Below are 22,973 nucleotides of genomic sequence, written 5' to 3'. Positions count from 1 at the left end.
AAAATTCTTTTTGAGAAAGAAAATGAGATATTTTATTAATACTTAACCATGAGCTAGGTGGCAAGTTGATAAGATCTTGAGATTATGATTCGGTATATGGACTGTGAGTCCCCCATGGTTCCTTGTATGGAAGCCTTAGTCGGACAGGGTGTATATAACAACCATGATTACATCGTACCACCATATCATTGAATCATCACATTGCGTTGCATTGATCTTTGAGTTATTTGACTTGTTTGGTGATATGTGGAACTTTTTGGATCATATGTGTTTACTTTACTCTTGCTGTTTCTTATAAATTAACAACATCTATACCGAAGTTAGATTTTTTTGTATGCAAGTAGAAACGGTCCTTAGCTTATTTCATAAATTTAATTAATTCCTTATACTCAGCCGATCAAACCTACTGAGTACATGTGAATTGTACTTACCCCTACTTCTGTGTCACTTTTGATGCAAGCTAGCTAATCCTCTTGGTGGTTGACCACCTCTATCGGACAAGATTTTTTTGAATTGGTGTGAGATCTTGTGTTCCAGATCACCATTAGTTCTGTCTTCTATTTCAGTGTTTATTACTTTTTGTAGACTTGTGATGTACCCCATACTCGAAAGTTATATTAGATACTCTTTATACTTATGACACCAAGTTTTAGGGAATTTCTTCGTTATACTTCTTTTCTTTTTATTTGTGGTCTATTGTAATGACCTAGTGGTCATTTTTGGAAATTTACGTGAAATTACCATTTTTACAGCTATCATTAGTGCCTCCGAGTATTATTTATTCAGTTTGGTGGTTGAATGTGTTAAAGTCTTAGTAGTTAGTGAATTGAGAAAATTCTTGAGTTTTATAGAGTTAAGTTGTGAAAAAATAGTTTTTGGGACCAAACGGAGCTATAGGTCTCGGAATGGAATTCCATCAATTCCATCAGCTCTAAAATGGGGAAATTGGTCTAGAAGAGTTGTCGGAAATATATTTGGGGTTGATATGTGAATTTGAGGTCTTGAGTTGAAAAGTGAAGTTTTAAATGAGTTAATTTGACTTTGGTTAACAAATTGAGTTTGGAGACTCATATTGAATTTCTGATGAGTCCAATGATTTAGGGGGTGATTCTAACACTAGAAATGACTTTGTTATAATTTTTATAGGTTCCGAGGGTATTTTGGGTATTTCAAGTGCTGAAACTAGTTTAGTTATGACTTAATGAATTTTGGGTCAAGAAGATCTTGAATTTGAATTTTGATGGTTCAATTGAGTCCAGAACGTCAAATTTAGTAGGAATGCATATAAGGTTTGTGTTTTTGAAATTTCGAATGAATTCCGATAGTCCATTCGGAGAATATGAGCTTGGGTTATTGTTGGTTTCTGGTGAATTCAGAATCCCTTCTCCGCGTTCGCGGATGGTGCCCGCGTTCGCAGAGTATATACATCTCCTTCTTCACATTCGCGAAGTACATGCATTCTCTTCTCCACATTCGCGGAGTGGTTCTGCATTTGTGGAGGGTCCTTTCAGTGAACTTCGCGTTCGCGGAGAGAAAATTAGACTCGAAACAATGTTAATTCGGGAGAAACTCCATTTTTTCACCATTTTTGAGTTCTTGAAGCTTGGGGAGGCGATTTGAGAAGGGATTTTCAAGGGAAAGTGTTGGGTAAGTGATTTTCCACCTTCAATCCTCTATTCTCATTAATTATTTGCTAATTTCAACTCTTAAATCTTTAGTTTCAAATTCCTAATTTCTCCTTTTCTTCTCTAACTCGAATTTGAGGAAAATAGTGATTTCTAACTCGTTTTGAACTCTATTTTTTGTGGGTTTTTCAACCATGAGTTCCTAATTACTTGTAGAACATAATTTTACAAGAAAATTCTAGATTCGACCCTTTTTCAAAATTAATTAATTTTTTGGACTGTTTTACCCCCAGTACCAAAACCTATCAATATGGGTATCATTAGACTCCTTATGATGCATATGTTTCATTCTTAAAAGTGAGTTGTCATTTCGAGCATTAATTCGAGAGTTGATCATCCAATGGAGGTGTCTGAGGGCGGCTTTGGCTATTGAGGTAGGCTTGACTATTCTTTTTGGGGATGAGTCGAGGTAATTAGTCAAATTCTATATTGTAGACTATGGGATGGGGTAGTCGTATAGTTTGGTATGGATAAATGATATTGTGATGCCCGTGTGGGGACTTCTATGTGCTGTGTAGTCCGTATGGGGGTCTTATGTGATATTCTATTTGTGATTGAGACTGTGTAACCCATGAATTAATCGAGTTAGAGATGTGAAGAGGTTATTTCACTTGTAATGACCGCCTGAGTGATTGAGTTGAGGGGTTTGAGCATGCCTAATTATTGAAATATTATTAAGTAAGGGGTGAACACTTAATTTGAGAAATTTCCTTCCCATTACTGTCTATTGAGGGTGAATATCATGCTTAGGTTAAGTTTTGAGAACTTTGAACCTTGTGTTACATGTTGAGTTGTAAATTACCACCATGCCTTATATGATGTGAATGCATTCATCCTTATTCATATTATCATCGATCATTGGGAAGTTGAGATTTGTGGAAAACATTTTGAAAAAGAAATGTGACACCTTTAAATCCTTGTATCTTGAGTCCCTGGTCAAGGCAATTTTATGGCAGGGTAGTGGGTACATTGTGATCCTTTGACCACGAGTAGGTGGCAAGTGGAAGAGATATTAGTATCATGAGTCTTTGGCCACAAAATGGGTGGTGACGTAGTTGATACATTTGAGATTGTGATGAGGTATATGGTCTGCGAGACCCCCATGGGTCCTGCTTGGTAGCACAGCTCAACAGGTGAATATGACAGGTTGTGCGATAGCCTTGATTCCATCGTATCATTACATCATCATAGTGCATTGCATCGCATTGATACCTGTGATAGTTGACCTATCTGTCTAACTGTGATATTGAAGTATATTTATGTGTTTACCTTACTCGCACCGTTATATATAAATTGGCAGAAGCGTAACCAGAATGGGATTTTTCTACGTGCAGGTGGAAGCGTTCATTAGTTTATTCCATAGCTTTTGATTAATTCCCTATACTTAGTCGGTTAAACTTACTGAGTACATGTTGATTGTACTCACCCCTACTTATGTGTCCTTTTTGATGAAGATACTAGTCAGGGCGTTCAGCGGTAGTTGATTCCAGCGGGTATATTATTCTCGGATCAGTGGTGAGATCTTGGGATTCAGATCGCTACTAGTCCATCTTGTGTTCTAGTCTTTTTTATATTCAGAGTCTTAAATTGTGTATCCAGATTCAGTTGTGTATTTAGATGCTCTTTACACTTATGACACTAGATTTGAGAATTATTGGTTGTTGTTAACTTTTATCGTGTTTATTGCGGCCTGACTTCCCTTTTTCGGAGTCTCGTATGATTTTACTTTTCGATATACGCATCGAGATGGGGTTGGGATGCGTGCCATCATGATCTCAATTTTTGGATCATGACATTTGACTTCCCCTTTGAAAGCCTCGTATGCAATTTATTATTCGACTTACACATCAGATTGGATTTTGGGATGTATGTCATCATGACCTCGCTTTTTGAATCGTGACAACTACTTTAGCTTTAATAGAATTTTCATTGTAAATCTCTTGATGTGTGTTGCTATTTAAATCAATTGGTTAATGCAAGTTGAAATTTGAAGACTTCTCATAACCAATTGGCATAGTAGTTATTGTATGTTTTAAGCTGAAGTCTATTGTGTTGTGTTTCAAAACAAGTTCTTAATGTGTTTCAAGTTCAATCTTTTGTATAGTTTTTATATATATCTTTTGATGTATGTTGAAAGTTGAAGAAGTTGATTTTGTTGAATGAAATTTATTATGTTTGTTGTAAAATTATTTCAATTCAAACTTGTTGGAATGGATGTAAGATTACGAATTGCTAAAATGGCTCACATGTTGTTGGAATAAAATATAAATTGACTGAAAGAAATATTCCTTCATATAATAGTCATGTGCAATCTTTGATACACCTGATTTTAATTTTTTTGGGCTCATTGACATACTTTTCTAACTGAACACTCTTTTGAATTGAATATTTGGTAACAGTCTCCATGAACTCTTTCACATCCTCAAAAATTATCTCTAGCTATTATAATAGTTTTTCAATAAATTTATCAAAAAATATCCTTCTTCGAGTCCTCCTTGGCCCTATCTCATCATTTGTATCTTATTCGATACTAAATGCATTAGAATTACAATACACATGCTTATCTCCAGCAACTTTATCTTTCAAATTTTTACCAACGACATCAGTCTCATCAAAATCTAGATTTGAACTAACTTCATCAAAAGGAATTTCTTTAGTGTCATTTGGTATTCTTTCTTTTCTTTTCCTTCTTTGGTATTTCCTTCGTTTGGCCCTCAAATTTATGTACTGTTTATGGACATAGCTTTCATATTTAGTCTCATCTTCATTGAATAGTTCTTGATGATCTGATTCAAAATTATTTTTAGTTGAATGGTCAGACTTAATTAAATACAGGAACGTCACTTTTAATAACTTCAGTAGTACTAATAGTTTCAATAGTTGTTGGTTATCCAACTGCAACACTCGATACAACTATTGGTTGACTAAATGAAGTTATTTCAATGGTTGATGGGTCAATAAATGCAATTTGACTTATATATATATTAATAATATAAAAATAAAAAATTAAATTTTGAAACAAATAGATACATTTTAATATATTACTTAATAAAATTCACCAATTATAAACCTACAATGAGAATTATAAACTTGATAGTATGAAATAACAAATCTAAATTCTCATGTACAAGTCAAGCAGAAAAGTTAGTGCTCCAAAGAGACTTCTATGTACTATTTGATGCACACAAAAAAGTTCTAGAAATTTATTTTCAATGTTAAATAAATTGAATCAATAAAATCTTTCATTCATAAATAAATTTCAGAAATAGCACATTTGTAATAAGATAGAAGTATCAGCTTTTTTTGATCATGGGTCCGTATAACCCCCAACAGTACTCTCACAAGGAGACACTAAGAATTCAAGACATTATTTTCTCTCTGCACAAAAAAATCTTACAATTACAGTGAAAAAGCAAATCTTATCATTTTTTTGTGTTTTTCACTTTGAATCAAATATTTTTAAGTTGTTGCTCGCATCTTGGTGGATGTGTATCTCAGATTCCACTTTGAATCAAAGTGTTAGTGTTCTAAATATTACTAGGTTAGTCTTGTTATTTGTCACTAATTTAAAAGCAAAATTAAGTTTTTTCATCACATATGATCAGTTAAATTGCATTATTATTGATATTACCGTCTGAAATTATAGGATTTGTCGCTAGCTATTAGAATTTTGTTCATAGTTCAATTTATTTTTTTAAGGTGTGATTGATAATTTTATGTATTATTGTTATTTCATGTTTGAACAATCACTTTTATAAAAAAGTTTTTATTGTGTGTGAATATGTATACCCACATGTTCGTAAAATTTAATTGTATTTTTGATTGTTTATTAGTGTTATCAAGGATGAGTGAGTTTATAGAGGTAATATTAAGATGGTATCATAGCAGAATTTTGAATGTTGATAGTGGAAAACTAATGTCTGTGAGAGTAAAATTGTTGAATATTTGCATATCGATACGGATAGGATACCCTATTTTGACCTAACAGACTGTATAAAAAAGAACTAAGATATATTACAAGTTGCACATTTTATGTTAGGCCACCTAATAGTGACTTTTTGTGGATATTCAATTTGATAGGAATATTTTTTTAACTTTGTCAAAAATTTTAAAATGAAGATATTATTGCAGTTTATGTCTATCATATGGTTGATCAAATAGATGGTCCCATTTCTTTGCTGGAATACACTAGTCTCAATGAGGAACCTCTTGTTGCTTTTAATAAAGAAGGGAAGGGGATGTTGAAGAAGGAGATAGAGACGTTCTCATTTTAATGAACCACCAATCGGTGAAATTTTTATGATGAAAGAACAGGGAATTATTGAATGAGTACAATTTAACTTTTATATTTTCACAATGTAAATGTCATGATCAAAAAATAGAGGTCATGATGGGACACATCACAACACCTGATCTGATGTGTAAGTTTAAAACTAAAACTCATACGAGACTCTCAAAGGGGAAGTCAGGCAACAAAATAAACGAAAGAAAGACAACGGAGAAAAATATCCCAAAACCTGGTGTGATAAGTGTAAAGAGCATCTAGTACAATATCTGAATCTGGTATACATCATAAGTCTTTGAGTAATAGTAAAGACAGAAAGTAAAAGATAGAACTAGTGATGGTCCGAATCCCAAGATCTCACCACTAATCTGATAATGTGATATCCACTAGAGAGATCAGCTACCACGTGGAATACCTTGACTAAGATCTCCATCAAAAAGGGACATAGAAGTAGGGGTGAGTACAATCCACGTGTACTCTGTAGGTTTGATCAACTGAGAATAAGGAATTAATCAATCCTATGCAATAAACCAAGAAACACCTTCACCTTCTTAAAGAAAAGTCCCATTCCGACATCAGTGCCTCCAATTTATATAGAACATTGTGAGTATAGTAAATACATAAAGACAGTCCAATATCACAACTAATCATATAAGTCAAGTAATCCAAAAAACAAGGAAATGCAATGGAATGAGATGATGCAATGATGTGGTGGTACGGTGGAATCAAGGTTGTCTACAATTTTTCATACACACCTATCGAACTAAGGCTTCCAGAAAAGGACCCATGAGGGACTCACAGTCCATATACCAAATCACAATCTCAATATCTCATCAGCTTGCCACCTAGATCGTGGTCAAGGACATAAAATAGTATCACATTTTCTTTCTTAAAAAGAATTTCCGCATTTCTCAACCTTTCAAGTCAATGATATGACAAATGAGGTGAACGCATCACAACACATATGTCAAGGAGACAACATTCCACTCAACATGTAATATATGGATGGTTCAAAGTTCTCAAAACTCAACCTAAACATGATATACCCCCTCAATAGATAGTAATGAGAAGGAAATACATTGAAATAAGTGTTCATCTCTTTTGAAAATATTTCAGTACTCAAGTATGCTCAAAATCCCCCAACTCAACCCCTCAAACAGACATTACAAGTCAAATTGTATCACAAGCCTCTCTCACATGCAAACCATGAATCACATGCTCCCAAAGCAAATAGTATAGCAAATAAATCCCCCACATGGGCTAAATAATACAAATAAACCCCTACACGAGGAATACAATATAATCAAGCCCTCACACAGGCATTACAATAAAATTAACAGCCCTAGATCACATAACGACCCCTTTCAAAAGTCTATAAAATACGAATGACTAATTACTCAATCCAGTCTCTAAGAAGGATAGTCAAACCTACCTTGAATGCCAAAACTTCGTACGATCACACTCACCGGAGCTCAACTCATGAACACCGACTCCGAAATTATTACCCATTATCAAGAATGGGAAGAGTTCGTCAAAGGAAGTCTAACAATACCCATATTTCAAGGTGTTAGTGTCGGGGTCAAAATCGTCTAAAACCCACTTCGAAAATGAAAAAAACAAATATGAGATTTTATTTGAAAATCGTGTTCTACATAATAAGGGGAGTTTGTGGTTGAAAAACTCATTAAAATTGATCAAGAATAGAGGTAGAAATTATTAAATTTGAAATTGGGAAGAAAACCTCCAAAACCCCATTTGTAAACTCAATTTTGCAATGATTTAAGAAGATAAAATTGATAGAAATCGATTTAGGAATAAAAAGGAAACTTACTGATTCAAGATTCTTCAAAAGTCTGACTCAAAATCCACCCCCCCAAAGCTTCAAATGAGTAAAAATAGTGAAAAATGAGAAATTGGGGCATTTTTCAAACTAGACATTGTTCAGGTGAAAAATATGCATCACAATTGCGAGCCACTAACCCTCATAATCGTGAAGCACTGGAGAGACAGACACATCGCAATTATGGGCCCACCAGTCGCAATGGCGAAACACTTAGAAGGGACCCTTCGCGATTGTGTGACAAGTGTTGCAATCCCAAAGCACTGGAAATGGAGCCTATCACGGTCGCTTGGCCTTCTTCGTCATCTCAAAGAGTAAAATGACTTGCTCCAGAAAATGAGAACACAACAGAAAACCAAATCTAAAAATGTCTCTGATTGGACCCTCAAAAATCATTTAGGGCTCAATTAAAATAAATTGGATATGCTACTACACTAACTTCGATATTCCAGACTCAATGGAGTTGTCGGGTTCCAAAAGAAAATATCGTTATGACAAAATTACCCTCTTGAACCTCTTTTTGGCCTAAAACTCAACTTTTAGCCTAAACTCCCAAAATAAAAACTAAGGTCCCGGAGCTCTAAGTCAACACTTAACTAGAACAAACTCGAATCTCAATATGTTCACCAAAGTCAACCATCTCAATAAAACTTCTCATTCAAGGCCTCAATCACCAAAATCACACCCGATTGCATTGGAAACCATGTCAACCACCCCCATATTACAAACAAAGTATAAGAACGCTATGGAAAAAGGCAAAACGGTCATTTCTCACAGAAAAGTGGATTTTCTATAATAGGGGTATTACATCATCCACTACTAAAACACATGTTCGTCCTCAAATGAAAAGTAAAGTAAAGTATTTGTAGGGGTAAAAAGCTGAGGATATATACGACACGTGTTGGACTCCACCTCCATGTAGCATCCTAAATAGGCTGGTGCCTTCACTGCACCTTCATTGAATCCATATGCTTTGATCTCAACTGTCTAGTTTGCATATCCAATATAGTAATAGGATCCTCCTCAAATGACAAGTCTTGGTCCAAAGCAATCGAGTCCCACTGAATCACATGAGAGTCATCATGTCGGTATCGCTTAAGCATCGATACATAAAACACAAGATGAACACCTGAAAGGTTTGGGGGAAATGCCAATTTATGGGCCACCTCCCCATACTTCTTTAACACCTCAAAGGGGCCAATAAACCTTGGAATGAGCTTCTTTTTCCTCCTAAATATCATCACACCCATAGTGGGTGACACCTTGTGTAACACTCGCTCACCAATAGAAAATGGCACACCATGAACACGCGTATGCACATAACTCTTCTGCCTACTCTGGGCAGTCACAAGGCATTGTTGAATAACCTTCACCTAATCCATGGCTTCTTCAAAAAATTTATACCCAAGGTCGTAACCTAAAACAATCAAACCATCCTATGGGAGATCAACACCTCCTCCCATATAAGGCCTCAAACAGCGCCATCCGAATGCTGAAATGGTAATTGTTGTTATAAAAAACCCTACAAATACTAATCCCAATAACCACCCAAGTCCATGACGCAAGCTCGGAGCATATCTTCAAACACCTAAACAGTCTGCTCCGACTGACCATCGGTCTGAGGATGAAAAGTTGTGATGAACTCAAGCTTGGTACCCATCTGCTCCTATATAGAACTCCAGAAATAAGAGGTAAATTGCGTACCCCTATGAGACACAATAGAAAGGGGAACTCCATGCAATCGAACAATCTCACGGATGTAGATCCTAACCAACTAATATGCATTATAGCTTGTCTTCACCGAAATAAAATGAGACAATTTGTTCAACTGATCTATAATCACCCAAAATGAATCATACTTACCCAAAGTCAAGAGTAACCCTGTTACAAAATCCATAGTAATGCGCTCCTACTTTCACTCGAGAATGGGCATCTATTGCGTTGGGCATCCATTGTGTAGGACTACCCGATTTCTGATGCTCATACTTCATTTTTTGACAATTCAAACACTTAGCCACAAACTCTACGATGTCTCTCTTCATCTCACACCACCAATAGTTTTGTTTAGAATCATGAAACATCTTTGCCTCGCCCAGGTAAATAAAATATTTTGAACAATAAGCCTCCTCCAATATCATACATACCCAATCACCAACTTTGGACATACAAATATAATCGCTAATCCTCAAAACACCCTCGAGATTAAGGGAAGTTGATTTAACTTCACCTCTTCACACTTTGTTTTGAATCATTCTCAATTTGTCATCATCAAACTGATGGGCATGAATATGATTATCAAGGTAGACTTACCCTCCACAAAAGCAAAAATGCTATGAGGTATAGATATATCAAGTCGGATCAACTGCCTAGCCCATGACTGCGCCTCCAATACCTAAGGTCTCTCATCTGCCTTAAGAAAGGCTAAACTACCCATATTAGGTGCTTTTTGACTCAAGGCATTCGCTACCACATTAGCCTTGCTCGGATGATAAAGAATGGTGATGTCATAGTCTTTCAATAGTTCCGACCACCTATGCTGCCTCATGTTCAGATTTTGCTAAGAAAAGATATACTTAAGGCTATGATGATTGCTAAAGACCTCACAGTGCACACCATAAAGATAGTGCCCCTACAAGTTCAAAACAAACACCATCGCCGCTAATTCCAAGTTGTGTGTATGGTAGTTCTTCTCATGCATCTTTAGCTACTAAGAAGCATATGCTGTAACTCTCCTCCTTTGCATTAATATTCCACCCAAACTAACACCTGATTCATCATAAAATATAATGAAAGTCACACTCTCCTCAGGTAATGCTAGAATAGGTGCTGAGGTCAATAACTCCTTGAGCTTTTGAAAGATCACCTCACACTTATCATTCCGCTGAAATGCTACAGTATTCTAAGTCAACCTAGTAAATAGAACTGCGATGGAAGAGAAACTCTAAACAAATCAACGATAATAGCCCACTAACCCAATGAAACTCTGAATCTTGGTAACTGTAGTAGGTCTCACCCATCATGAACTGCCACAACCTTGGTTGGATTAACCATAGTACCATCTTTAGTCACCACATGACCCCAAAAAACCATGGACTCAAGCCAAAACTCATACTTGGAGAACTTTGCATACAACTTCTCCTCTCTTAATCTCTGAAGTAAGGCCCTTAGTGACGAATATTTTCGGCCTCATTCTTGAAGTAAACCAAGATATCATCGATGAATACAATCACAAAAGAGTCTAAGTAAGGCCAAAACACTCAGCTCATCAACTTCATAAAAATAGTCGGAGAATTAGTCTACCCAAATGACATGACTACTAACTCCTAATGCCTTTGACGAGTCCTGAAAGTAGTCTTCGGGATATAAGATTCCCAAACTCTCAACTGATGGTAACCTGACCTCAAGTCAATCGTAAAAAATAGTGATGCACCCTAAAGCTGGTCAAATAAATCATTAATGCTAGAAAAAACATACTTATTCTTGATCATAACCTTGTTCAACTATCGATAGTCGATACATATCCTCATAGTACCATCTTTCTTCTTCACAAATAAGATCGGTGCACACCAAAGTGAAACACTAGGCTGAATAAACCCTTACTTCAACAAATCATCCAACAGTTCTTTCAATTCCTTCAACTCAGTCGGAGCCATCTAATAAGGAGAATAAAAATAGGCTTGGTGTCCGGCTCCAAATCAATTGCAAAATCAATATCATGGTCTAGAGGAACACCTGGTAAGTTGGTAAGAAACACGTCCATGAACTCTCTCACCATTCTCGTGGTCTCTAAAATAGATGACTCTATGATATGATCTCAAACATGTGTCAAATAAGATAAGCAACCGTTTTCCCATGCGGCGAGTACGAAGATAAGATATCACCCCCTTCAAATACGAACTTGTATTACACTTTCACACTAATTGAGGTAAACTAGGATAAGCTATGGTCAAATTCTTAGAATAACAATTTAGAATTATATGATAGGAAGATAGACAATCCATACCCCATATCACATCAAAGTCTAGCATATCAAGAAAAATCAGGTCTGCCCCGAGTCTCATTACCCAAAAATATTACTACACTCCCAATACCCTTATCTACCAGTAAGGAATTATATACCGGGGTAGAGAAACTAATCGGTACTGCAAAGGATTTAAACACAAGATCAATATCCACTGTAAGATAAGTCGACACACAAGAGTAGATAGACCCGAGATTAAATAACATTAAAGTAGAGCGGTAGTAAACTGGAATGATACCTGTGATCGATGTATCAGAGGCCTCTTCCTCAGATCTATTTGTTATAGCATAACATAGTCTACGGTCACCACCAGCCTGAGAACCACCACGAGCACTTCCTCAAGCTCTACCTGGCACCCCTGGTGCCACCCTTAATACTTTGTGAAACACCTTGAATAGCTGGGGCCAATGTAGCACGAATACTAGAGACCTAGGCAAAAAGTAAAAGAAGCATATTTGGGGTAATATTTTTCCTTATGCCCAAACTCATCACAAACAAAAAAGCCTCGAGGACCTAATATTATGACCCAACCCCATAGGCCATGTCGAGTGTCCGAACTAGACATTCACGTATATCCCTACTATTTGTAAGTAAATTTATCCCCTGTTTAAGTCATAGCATATCAACAGATAAGATATCATATAAGCCGGTGAGGCTTATCATAGGTACCACTGTACATACATGCATATACAACTCATATACAACCCACATACATGTCCACAAACCTCTAAGAGTAAGAACATTAATATAAGGCAGGATAGGGCAACTCCGTATCTGTGAACAAATAAATATAAACATCGAAGGTTAATACCAAAAGTAGGCTTCGATAAAATAGAGCACTTCTGAACTGCTGAGTAGAACTCTTACGCTGATAGATCCCCAAAGTGTGTATCTGTACCTGCGGGCATAGATCCAGCCCCCCAAAGAAAGGGAGGGTCAGTACAATATATGTACTGAGTATGTAAATCATAGATATCATAAGGAGATTACAATAGGCGTAGGGATGTAGGGGGAAAGTATAACATTTAACCATTTACCGTACTCGCATCGTATAAAAGAAAGTCATACATATTACCATCACGTACTGTGCCTGGCCCATTAGGGGACTCAGTGTACCATCTACATCATTCTATCATCATAAGCACATATATATTATTAGCATTGTGGAACGTACAACCCGATCCATGTATATAGTAAGTATATGCCGAGGAATATACAGCCCGATCCACATATCCTATAATAATGCCAAGGAATATTCGGTCCAAAACACATATCATATAGTAATACTGAGGAACATTCAGCCCGATCCACGTATCATAGAGTAATGCTGAGAAACATTCGGTCCGATCCCCATATCATATACCGTACCAGCCCTTTATGGGACTAGGTATCATCATAAACCATATTCGACTCTTTATGGGACTCGGTGTCATCATATTATCATATACCATACCCGGAACTTTATGGGACTCGGTGTCATAATCATCATATACCATACCCAACCCTTTATGGGACTCGATGCCATAATCATCATATATAATACCCAGCCCTTTATGGGACTCGGTGTCATAATCATCATATACCATACCCGACCCTTTATAGGACTCACTGTCATAATTATCCTATTATCATCTGAGACTCAATAACACGATCATACTAGACTATCCTTTGAGGTTCAGAATGGTACTTATTCCAAGTGCCCTCTAAGTGTCATTAGGGGTCGTATCAACTAGAGTCTTAGGAATCATACGAATTTATCAAGTAATGCCAAACGGCTTATGAAATTGGAGGATTGGTCATCATAGAGTCCTTAGGAATAGAAGCTTATCGAAGTAAGGTCATGAGTAACTATAGCATCTGTGAGCATATGGACTTCCACACGCCAATTCCTGTTTTACGTACAGAAGGCTCGAGAGTAGTAGCTAAACTACCATAAGAGCATTAACATTAGAAAATGAGTAAGAGACAAGAATCCTATTCGGAACTTAAGAATGAGATTACCCCAGCTTGTATACATATCACTTACTTTTAGGATATGCCAAATGAGAAGAGAGGATAGTTTACGTACTTACTACTTTCCATTACATAGAAGGCTTGAGAGCCGTAGCTCCATTATTATGGAAGTTCTAACATTAGAAAGTTGGTAAGACTCATAATTCTTGCTCGGAGCTTTATGGATGAGATACTCCCAAAGCTTACATCATGTGATACTTATATCAAGACATGACAAAAGAAGAGAAAGAATAAGCTTTACATACTCTCTACTTTCCCTCATGGAGTCATCATATACATATATCGTACCCGACCCGTCATGAGTCGGTGAATAATTATAGCATAATAGCATCATACTTATATCAAAAGCATACCAAGAGGAAATAAGGATAGCTCTATTTACTTATGCCAAAGACATGCCAAGAGAAAGGAGATAGCTTCACATACTTACTACTCTCCATCATATAGAAGCCTTGAGAGGCAATAACTCAACTAGTATAAGAATTATACCATCGAGAAGTGAATAACACTTACGAGTCATACTTGGGGTTATATGAATGGAATTATCGCCACATTTCTTATATCAATCACTTAAGGCTAAGACATGCCAAAAGAAAGAAAGGGTAAGCTTTACATACCTCTTACGGATTACTCTTACACGTTCGCCTCGTCGTCTCTTGAACCTATTTAACATGAAAGTAATACTAAGGTTAATGACCTGTCACTTTCCAATTTCCAACTCTACACCCAAGTACTCATAGGAGTTATTTCCTTATCCATTACTCTTGACTAGTTTGTTACTAGTTCTGAATCTACCAAAAATCGGGTAGCATCTCCCCTATAACTTCAACATCTCCGAGATTTCAAACCGGACACAATATCAACAACCATACCAGCACCAACAAGCAGCAGCATATGTATAAGTAAATCACTTCAACCTTACACAATACAAGCTCCAAACTACGATACGAAAATATAGTTTTTAATCTTTATTTTACAAAATCTTTAACCATACCAAATGGAGGGTTATGTGGCTGCAACCAGAAGCACCCACACCCTTTTAAAAAGAATTTAAAGCCCTGCAACATGCAACCCAACCATCTTCACCCGCAGCACCACAACGACAACCCACTACTCGACTTTGATTTAGCTTTAACCACTTCAATTTAGTTTGTTTCTAACGTCAATCATCCTTTGTAATTTTTCCACTTCCAACCTTATTTAAGATATTTAATATACCTTATAACAACATCATAAACCCCAATTTGAAAGAGAATCCCTTACCTTGTCCGAAACTCATCAAACTCATTAAAACTTACCTCGGAAGTTCCTTTAGCGCGCCTACAATTTTGTGGATGCTTGCTAACATTTTGGTGCTGTTCCAAACCATAAATTTTCATTAATAATACCTTCATAAAATCGAGCAAAATTAAAGAACTCACCTCTTTTTCCTTTCAAAACTGTGGCTCTCTCCCTCTCTAGTTTCTTTTCTTCTCTTCTTTCTTGTTCTTGAATTTTCTAGAGGAATATAGAACTTAATGAGTCATAAGATATGTATATATATAGGCTACTTTAAGAGGGGGACACATGTCATCCCCTAAGTGGTGACACGTGTCAAGCCCTCATTGGGTTAATACATCCCTTCCTCCAATCACGGGATGCCACATGGCATGTAGGGCCCACCTCCTTTGCTCCAGCTGCTGCTGAACCCTGCGAAGGACATTTGTCCTCGAATGTGAACGAAAACCTTCCCTAAGATATTATACAGATTGTATGGAAATTCCTGTTTATGAAATAACATATACTTTCATCAAGCTATCACTATCAGAGTACCAAAGGTTGGGATTACCTGTAGTGTAAGGAGTAGGTACGGATACTTGTGTTTTATTTCCTTCTCTACTTCCCAGGTCATCTCTTCATGATTATTTTTATTTCTCCATAATACCTTAAAAGAAGATACGTCCTTAGTTCACAATCTTCTACTTCGCCAACTCAGGGTGGCGATAGGTTGCTTCTCATAGGACAAATCTTTTGTAGCCTGGATACCCTCTATGGGATATACCCGGGTTGGATTACCAACATACTTGCAAAGCATTAATTTATGGAAGACTGGATGTACCGCTTCTAGATTTGCTGGTAAGTCCAGCTCGTAGGCAACCTTGCCTATTCGGCGGAGGATCTGATAAGGTCAATGTATCTAGGACTAAGGTCCCTTTCCTGCTGGATCTCATTACTTTCTCTATGGGGGGTACCTTTGAAAATGCCCAATCATTAACTTGAAACTCTAGAAGTCGACGTCAATTACCTACATATGACTTCTGTCGACTCTGACCTACTAACACTCTCTCCTGAATAAGTTTCACCTTCTCGATGGCTTATTGAACCACACCTGGGCCCATTAGTCACATTTTACCTATATCAACCCACCAATTGACGACCTACTCTTTTTGCCATGCCAAGTCTCTTCCGGGGCCATCTAGAGACTAGAATGATAGTTGATGTAGTAAATACCCTTGACAGGTAGTAGGCAATTATCCAAGCTATCTTTGGAGTCAACCGTATAGGCTCACAAAACCTCTTCTAGCATTTAGCTAGTAAGTTTAGTCTGTCCTTCAGTCTGAGGGCACAATGGTGTACGAAGACCTATCTGTCTTCCCTATCTCTTCTTGGACTGATCTTCAGTAGTTAATTGTAACTCATGCTCCTTCTTCTGAGATAATAGCTATGGAAACTCCGTAAAGTTTCACCACTCTCTTGACCTATAATATTAGACAATGTCGACTGGATAGGTAGTCCTTGATTAAAGGAACATGGGCTGATATTGTTAATCTGTGGATAACATTCCATATAGAATTATCTGTCCAGGAAGTGCAAAGTGAGTCTTGTAGACAAGGTAGTATTGTGGAATTTTCGACCTCGTATATTACTTCTTGCCTTCTTTAGATGACATCAACTAGTACCCTCGCCTTTTGGGTTTTGCTTTTTGCCCATCAGAGTTGGCTACCAAGTTGTGGTGAAATCCTCTCACACAATGACCTGTATAGACATTCCGTGGTTTTCCTTATCATTAACTGGTATTATGTTGAAGAATTATGGCATAAAAGTGCACCATTTGTTAGTAATTGGCTAATCCTGCTTGTTTTTCTTAAGCTATTTTATAATTCCCTTATCGTAACTTATAACACTTTAAGTATATAATCTCTTGTTGTTGCTTCACTGCTAGTTTGGATTCTCCCATCTCGTGCAATCATAACAGCACTAACACACCGGATCCTACTAGAATTCCAAAGTTAAATGTGCTTGGGCGAGAGCAGTACTAGGATAGGTGACCTCCCGGAAAGTCCTCGTGTCATGTCCCATTGCCATCCTTGCAATAATGTGTGAAGGCACTCATCTTAGCCCAAGATTTACCTTAGCATCTTCTCTCTAGTCTTCAGGTTACGCGCCTGCCTTTCCTCTTTTATCTTACAACCGGTATCGGGGTAGATCCTTCATTCAACCTTGGTCATGTCCTTTTAGTCATTTGATTTAACTTATGTTTGTATTCCTCTATAACGTCTCCAAAATATCATAACTCTATTTCATCATGTACTCCTCCGCTTGGTCCTATGCTGTATATAAATATTCGTAGGTTGCACAACTACTCTTATACAACTCGTATGAGGTAAATGCAGTCTTTTCATCTCCCGGTCCATCTTGCTTTACATATCGTCTTCACGCTAGAACTTGCTCGCGCTAACGCTATTTTGTCCTACTCCTTTCTTTTCTCCCTTTAAGCACTCCTTGGTCTCCTCATTTCCTACCGTAAGAGATTTTCTATTATTTCTCCTTGCTACTTGTATTTTATAATATCAGTGACCAATGACGTTGTTTTCATATCTTAATCTTTACTCAAACACAGCCCTACTACCCTTTACATGGTCTTTAGTTTGCTCAGTCTTACTCTCTTATCGTATTCACCCCTTGTGGTAGGCACCCACCCCTTAAGGTCTCTACCAATGATTCTTCACACGGTCTTAGATACCGCGGCTTCTATCGGTGTATGGTTGGCCTCGAGCCCTTGCTAACTAGTGCTAGTATGGGATCTTGCTTGAAATTTAAGCGTTCCTGTTAACATGTGATAGTGTCAGTTGATTTTCTCTCACGCTTGTATTTTTCTTGTCCACTTCCCCCCTTTAGGGTATACCCATGTCATCCTCTATTTATTTTCAACTATTCATGCGCATATGATGTTGGTCCAACCCTTTAACATACTGCACCATGTCTACACCTTCTGTTAGATCATCTATACTTTAGGTTGCCCCTGTAAGAAACCTTAGTGCAATCATGGGGTGCTTAGAATTCTCGATAAATAGTGCACACTCTAGTCCAAATACTGGTACTCGAGTCATATAACTAATATAGTAGTTTAGCCGAAGAAACATTTCATTCATCCCAATCAGTACGTTACTAGTGCTTATAATCGTGTCTGATTCTTCATTCGGGGCACTTATACTCTGATGACATGTGTTTCACGTTTTGTTATCACCTCTTTTTTTTCCAAAGGATGCCACTTGTTCCTTTAATAATTTCACAATGCCTCAGTTGTTTTGCAATTTTCCATTCCCTATCCTTGAGGGATCCCACTATTTCCAAAGTGGAGGTACATATACACAATACCCCTTTCTGCTTCATGAGCTTTCATCCTTATCGTGTACCCGATGCTAACTCCTAATCTTACTCACAATCACATTCTTAAGTTACTTATTTACTAGGATCTACGTACTTTCATAATGATCCTCATTATATTCACACTATATTCTACACATGGTTAATCCCGTAGGGTAATATTTCTTAACTTTTATTCACGATCCTTACTCTGGGCTAATTTCACCTAGTGGAGAAAGCGTACTTAACCCCTTATCCTTCCTCGTCATTCTCATCCTTAATACCTCGCAGGCTGCCTTAAGACATTCATATCCATCACCATTCTTCTCACCATATCAGTATTGACCTTCTACTTGCCACTCATATCGCAATTAACTTATTTCCCAAAGTCAGTTGTACTCCTATTTTAGTCGAATCTTATTGTTACCATGGATACTATCTCTCAAGATATATTACAACCTTATATCTCATTCCATTTCTATTTACAAAAAATATTTCGGTAGAGTTTCCTCTATATTCCTTACTATCCCAAACCTGTACTCAAGAAATACCAACAATGCCTCACAGGGCCAATACATATATATTCATATCACAGCCTCATAGGGAGCCCAATATCAACAACAGTATAAAATGATGGACTTACCTCGTATGTCCAACTCGAATTGTACCCATTACACTTTCTTGTCTACTTTTCCTTTCAATTTTCAACTTTACATTTCAATCACATTTCAATCTTCTTACCTTACCCAGCATGCCTTTTTCGCACCATTACTTACCTGTATACTGTGTAGCTTCCAATATCATCCGTCACTTTGTTCTATCGATGTCGTTCTTCAACTGAAACCAAAGGTTAGAAAAAAAGGAATTTTATTTCCTATGGCTGGGATCTATCGCACGATCTAAAACAAGAAAGAAAGGTAACATCCTAAATATCCTGTAGCCTCCTATTTATAGATGTGGTGCACCACACACCGATAAACAAGACTCTACTAGACATGGTTTATAGACATTACGAGGACCAAACTGCTCTGATACCACTTTTTTATGACCCAACCCCGTAGGGAGTGATGGGTTCCCAAACTGGACACTCGCGTATAACCCTGCTATATGTAAGTAAATCTGTCCCTTATTTAAGTCATAGCACATCAACAAGCAAGATAACATATAAGTCGGCGAGGCTTATCATAGGCACCACTGTACATACAAGCATATACAAATCATATACAACCCACATACATATCCACAGACCTGTAAGAGTAAGAACAGTAACATAAGGCGGGACAAGGCCCCCGCCGTATCCGTAAACAAATAAATATATACATCGAAGGTTAATACCAAAACTAGGCTCCGGCAAAATGGAGCACTTCTAAACTGTTGAGTGGAACTCCTACGCTGAAAGATCCCCAAAGTGTGTATCTGTACCTGCGGCATGAACGCAGCCCCTCGAAGAAAGGGGGGTCAGTACGACATATGTACTGAGTATGTAAAGCATAGACATAATAAGGAGATTACAGTTAGCGTAGGGATGAAGGGGGAAAGTATAACATTTAACCATTTATCGTACTCGCATCGTATAAAAGAAAGTCATACATATTACCATCATGTACTTTGCTCGGCCCATTAGGGGACTCGGTGTACCATCTATATTATTCTGTCATTATAAGAACATACATATTATTAGCGCTGTATAACGTATAGCCCGATCCATGTATATAGTAAGTATATGCCGAGGAATGTACTGCCCGATCCACGCATCGTATAATAATACCGAGGAATGTTCGGTCCGATCCACATATCATATAGTAATACCGAGAAACGTTCAGCCCGATCCACGTATCATATAGTAATGCTGAGGAACGTTTAATCCAATCCACATATCATATACCGTGCAGGCCCTTTATGGAACTCGGTGTCATCATATCATCATATACCATATCTGGCCCTTTATGGAACTCGGTGTCATCATATCATCATATACCATACCCGGCCCTTTATGGGACTCGATGTCATAATTATCATATACCATACCAGGCCCTTTATGAGACTCAGTGTCATAATAATCATATTCCGTACCCAGCCTTTTATGGAACTCAGTGTCATAATCATCATATACCGTACCCGATCCTTTATAGGACTCGATGTCATAATCATCCTATTATCATCTGAGACTCAATAACACGATCATAATAGACTATCCTTTGAGGTTCAGAATGGTACTTATCCCAAGTGCCCTCTAAGTGTCATTAGGGGTCGTATCAACTAGAATCTCAGGAATCATAGACATTTATCAAGTAATGCCAAACGGCTTATGAAATTGGAGGCATTGGTCGTCATAGATTCCTTAGGAATAGAAGCTTATCCAAGTAAGGACATGAGTCACTATAACGCTTGTGAGCATATGGACTTCCACACGCCAATTCCTTTTTTTACGTATAGAAGGCTCGAGAGTAGTAGCTAAACTACCATAAGAGCATTAACATCAGAAAATGAGTAAGAGACAAGAATCTTATTCGGAACTTAAGAATGAGATTACCCCAGCTTGTATACATATCATTTACTTTTAGGATATGCCAAACGAGAAGAGAGGATAGTTTACGTACTTACTACTTTCCATCACATAAAAGGCTTGAGAGTCGTAGCTCCATTATTATGAATGTTCTAACATTAGAAAGTTGGTAAGACTCATAATTCTTGCTCGGAGCTTTATGGATGGGATACTCCCCAAAGCTTACATCATGTGATACTTATATCAAGACATGCCAAAATAAGAGAAAGAATAAGCTTTACATACTTATTCCAATGACATGTTAAGAGAAAGAATAAGTTTTACATACTTTCTACTTTACCTCATGGAGTCATCATATGCATATATCGTACCCGGCCCGTCATGGGTCAGTGAATAATTATAGCATAATAGCATCATACTTATGTCAAAAATATACCAAGAGGAAAGAAGGATAGCTCTATTTACTTATGCCAAAGACATGCCAAGAGAAAGGAGATAGCTTCACATACTTACTACTCTCCATCATATAGAAGCCTTGAGAGGCAATAATTCAACTAGTATAAGAATTATACCATCGAGAAGTGAATAACACTTACGAGTCATACTTGGGGTTAAATGAATGGAATTATCGCCACATTTCTTATATCAATCACTTAAGGCTAAGACATGCCAAAAGAAAGAAAGGGTAAGCTTTACATACCTCTTACGGATTACTCTTACACGTTCGCCTCGTCATCTCTTGAACCTATTTAACATGAAAGTAATACTAAGGTTAATGACCTTTCACTTTCAAATTTCCAACTCTACACCCAAGTACTCATAGGAGTTATTTCCTTATCCATTACCCTCAACTAGTTTGTTACTAGTTTTGAATCTACCAAAAATCGGGTAGCATCTCCCCTATAACTTCAACATCTCTCAGATTTCAACTCGGACATAATATCAACAACCATACCACCACCAACAAGCATCAGCATATTTACAAGTAAATCACTTCAACCTTACACAATACAAGCTCCAAACTACGATACGAAAATATAGTTTTTAATCTTTATTTCACAAAATCTTTAACCATACCAAATGGAGGGTCATATGGCTGCAACCAGAAACACCCACACCCTTTTTAAAAGAATTTAAAGCCCTGCAACATGTAACCCAACCAGCTTCACCCGCAGCACCACAACGACAATCCACTACTCGACTTCGATTTAGCTATAACCACTTTAATTTAGTTTGTTTCTAATGTCAATCATCCTTATGCAATTTTTCCACTTCCAACCTTATTTAAGACATGTAATATACCTCACAACAACACCATAAACCCCAATTTTAAAGGAAAGCCCTTACCTTGCCCAAAACTCGTCAAAACTTGCCTCCAAAGTTCCTTTAGCGCGCCTACAACTTTGTGGTTGTTTGCTAACATTTTGGTGCTTTTCCAAACCATATATTTTCATTAATAATACCTTCATAACATCGTATTACACCTTAGATAATTAATTCATGGAGCGAAATCGAAGAACTTACCTTTTTTTCCTTCCAAAATCGTGGCTCTCTCCCTCTCTAGTTTCTTCTCTTCTCTTCTTTCTTGTTCTTGAATTTTCTAGAGGAATATAGAACTTAATGAGTCATAAGATATGTATATATATAGGCTACTTTAGGAGGGGGACACATGTCATCCCCTAAGTGGTGACACGTGTCAAGCCCTCATTGGGCCAACACATCCTTTCCTCCAATCATGGGCTGCCATGTGGCATTCGGGGCCCACCCCTTTTGCTCCAGTTTCTGCCACATGGCAATCCCAGCTGCTGCCATGTGGCACTCTCAGCTGCTTCCACGTGGCACTCTCCTATGCTGCCATGTGGGACTTTCTTTTCCCCCTCGTAGGTTTGTAATCTCGTCTTCTTTTATGAACCTATGTAATCCTTGTTACGTAAACTTGGTATGTACTCCAGTAGCTTAAGTATGTAAGATTTCCAAGTTGGAAGCTTACGTAAATA

The 22,973-nt window shown here is 37.4% G+C and overlaps 1 protein-coding gene and 1 pseudogene across 1 annotated transcript; one reads left to right on the top strand and one right to left on the bottom strand.

Annotated features, from left to right (window-relative positions):
* Positions 1-8,754: 8,754 nt before the first annotated feature.
* On the bottom strand, positions 8,755-9,801 carry LOC129899930 (uncharacterized). Its single transcript, XM_055974926.1, has 2 exons — positions 9,674-9,801; positions 8,755-9,142 (listed from the first exon to the last, which is right to left on the bottom strand). Exons 1-2 carry the CDS (start codon positions 9,799-9,801, stop codon positions 8,755-8,757), a joined length of 516 nt encoding a protein of 171 aa, XP_055830901.1.
* A 7,261-nt stretch (positions 9,802-17,062) lies between these two features.
* LOC129901795 (5S ribosomal RNA) lies at positions 17,063-17,179 on the top strand (annotated as a pseudogene).
* Positions 17,180-22,973: the final 5,794 nt, after the last annotated feature.

The sequence above is a fragment of the Solanum dulcamara genome, chromosome 8 (assembly GCF_947179165.1).
Source record: "Solanum dulcamara chromosome 8, daSolDulc1.2, whole genome shotgun sequence".
NCBI lineage: Eukaryota > Viridiplantae > Streptophyta > Magnoliopsida > Solanales > Solanaceae > Solanum > Solanum dulcamara.
Note: the sequence above shows the minus strand (reverse complement) of the source record. Positions and strands in the feature narration are given on the sequence as shown.

Excerpts from the sequence above, each read along its gene's own strand:
- LOC129899930 (XM_055974926.1), bottom strand. The coding sequence starts at position 9,801 with ATGAAGTATGAGCATCAGAAATCGGGTAGTCCTACACAATGGATGCCC. Across the intron at positions 9,143-9,673 it reads AGGGTTACTCTTGACTTTGG|GCAGAAGAGTTATGTGCATA; the intron begins GTAAGTATGATT and ends TGCCCAGAGTAG.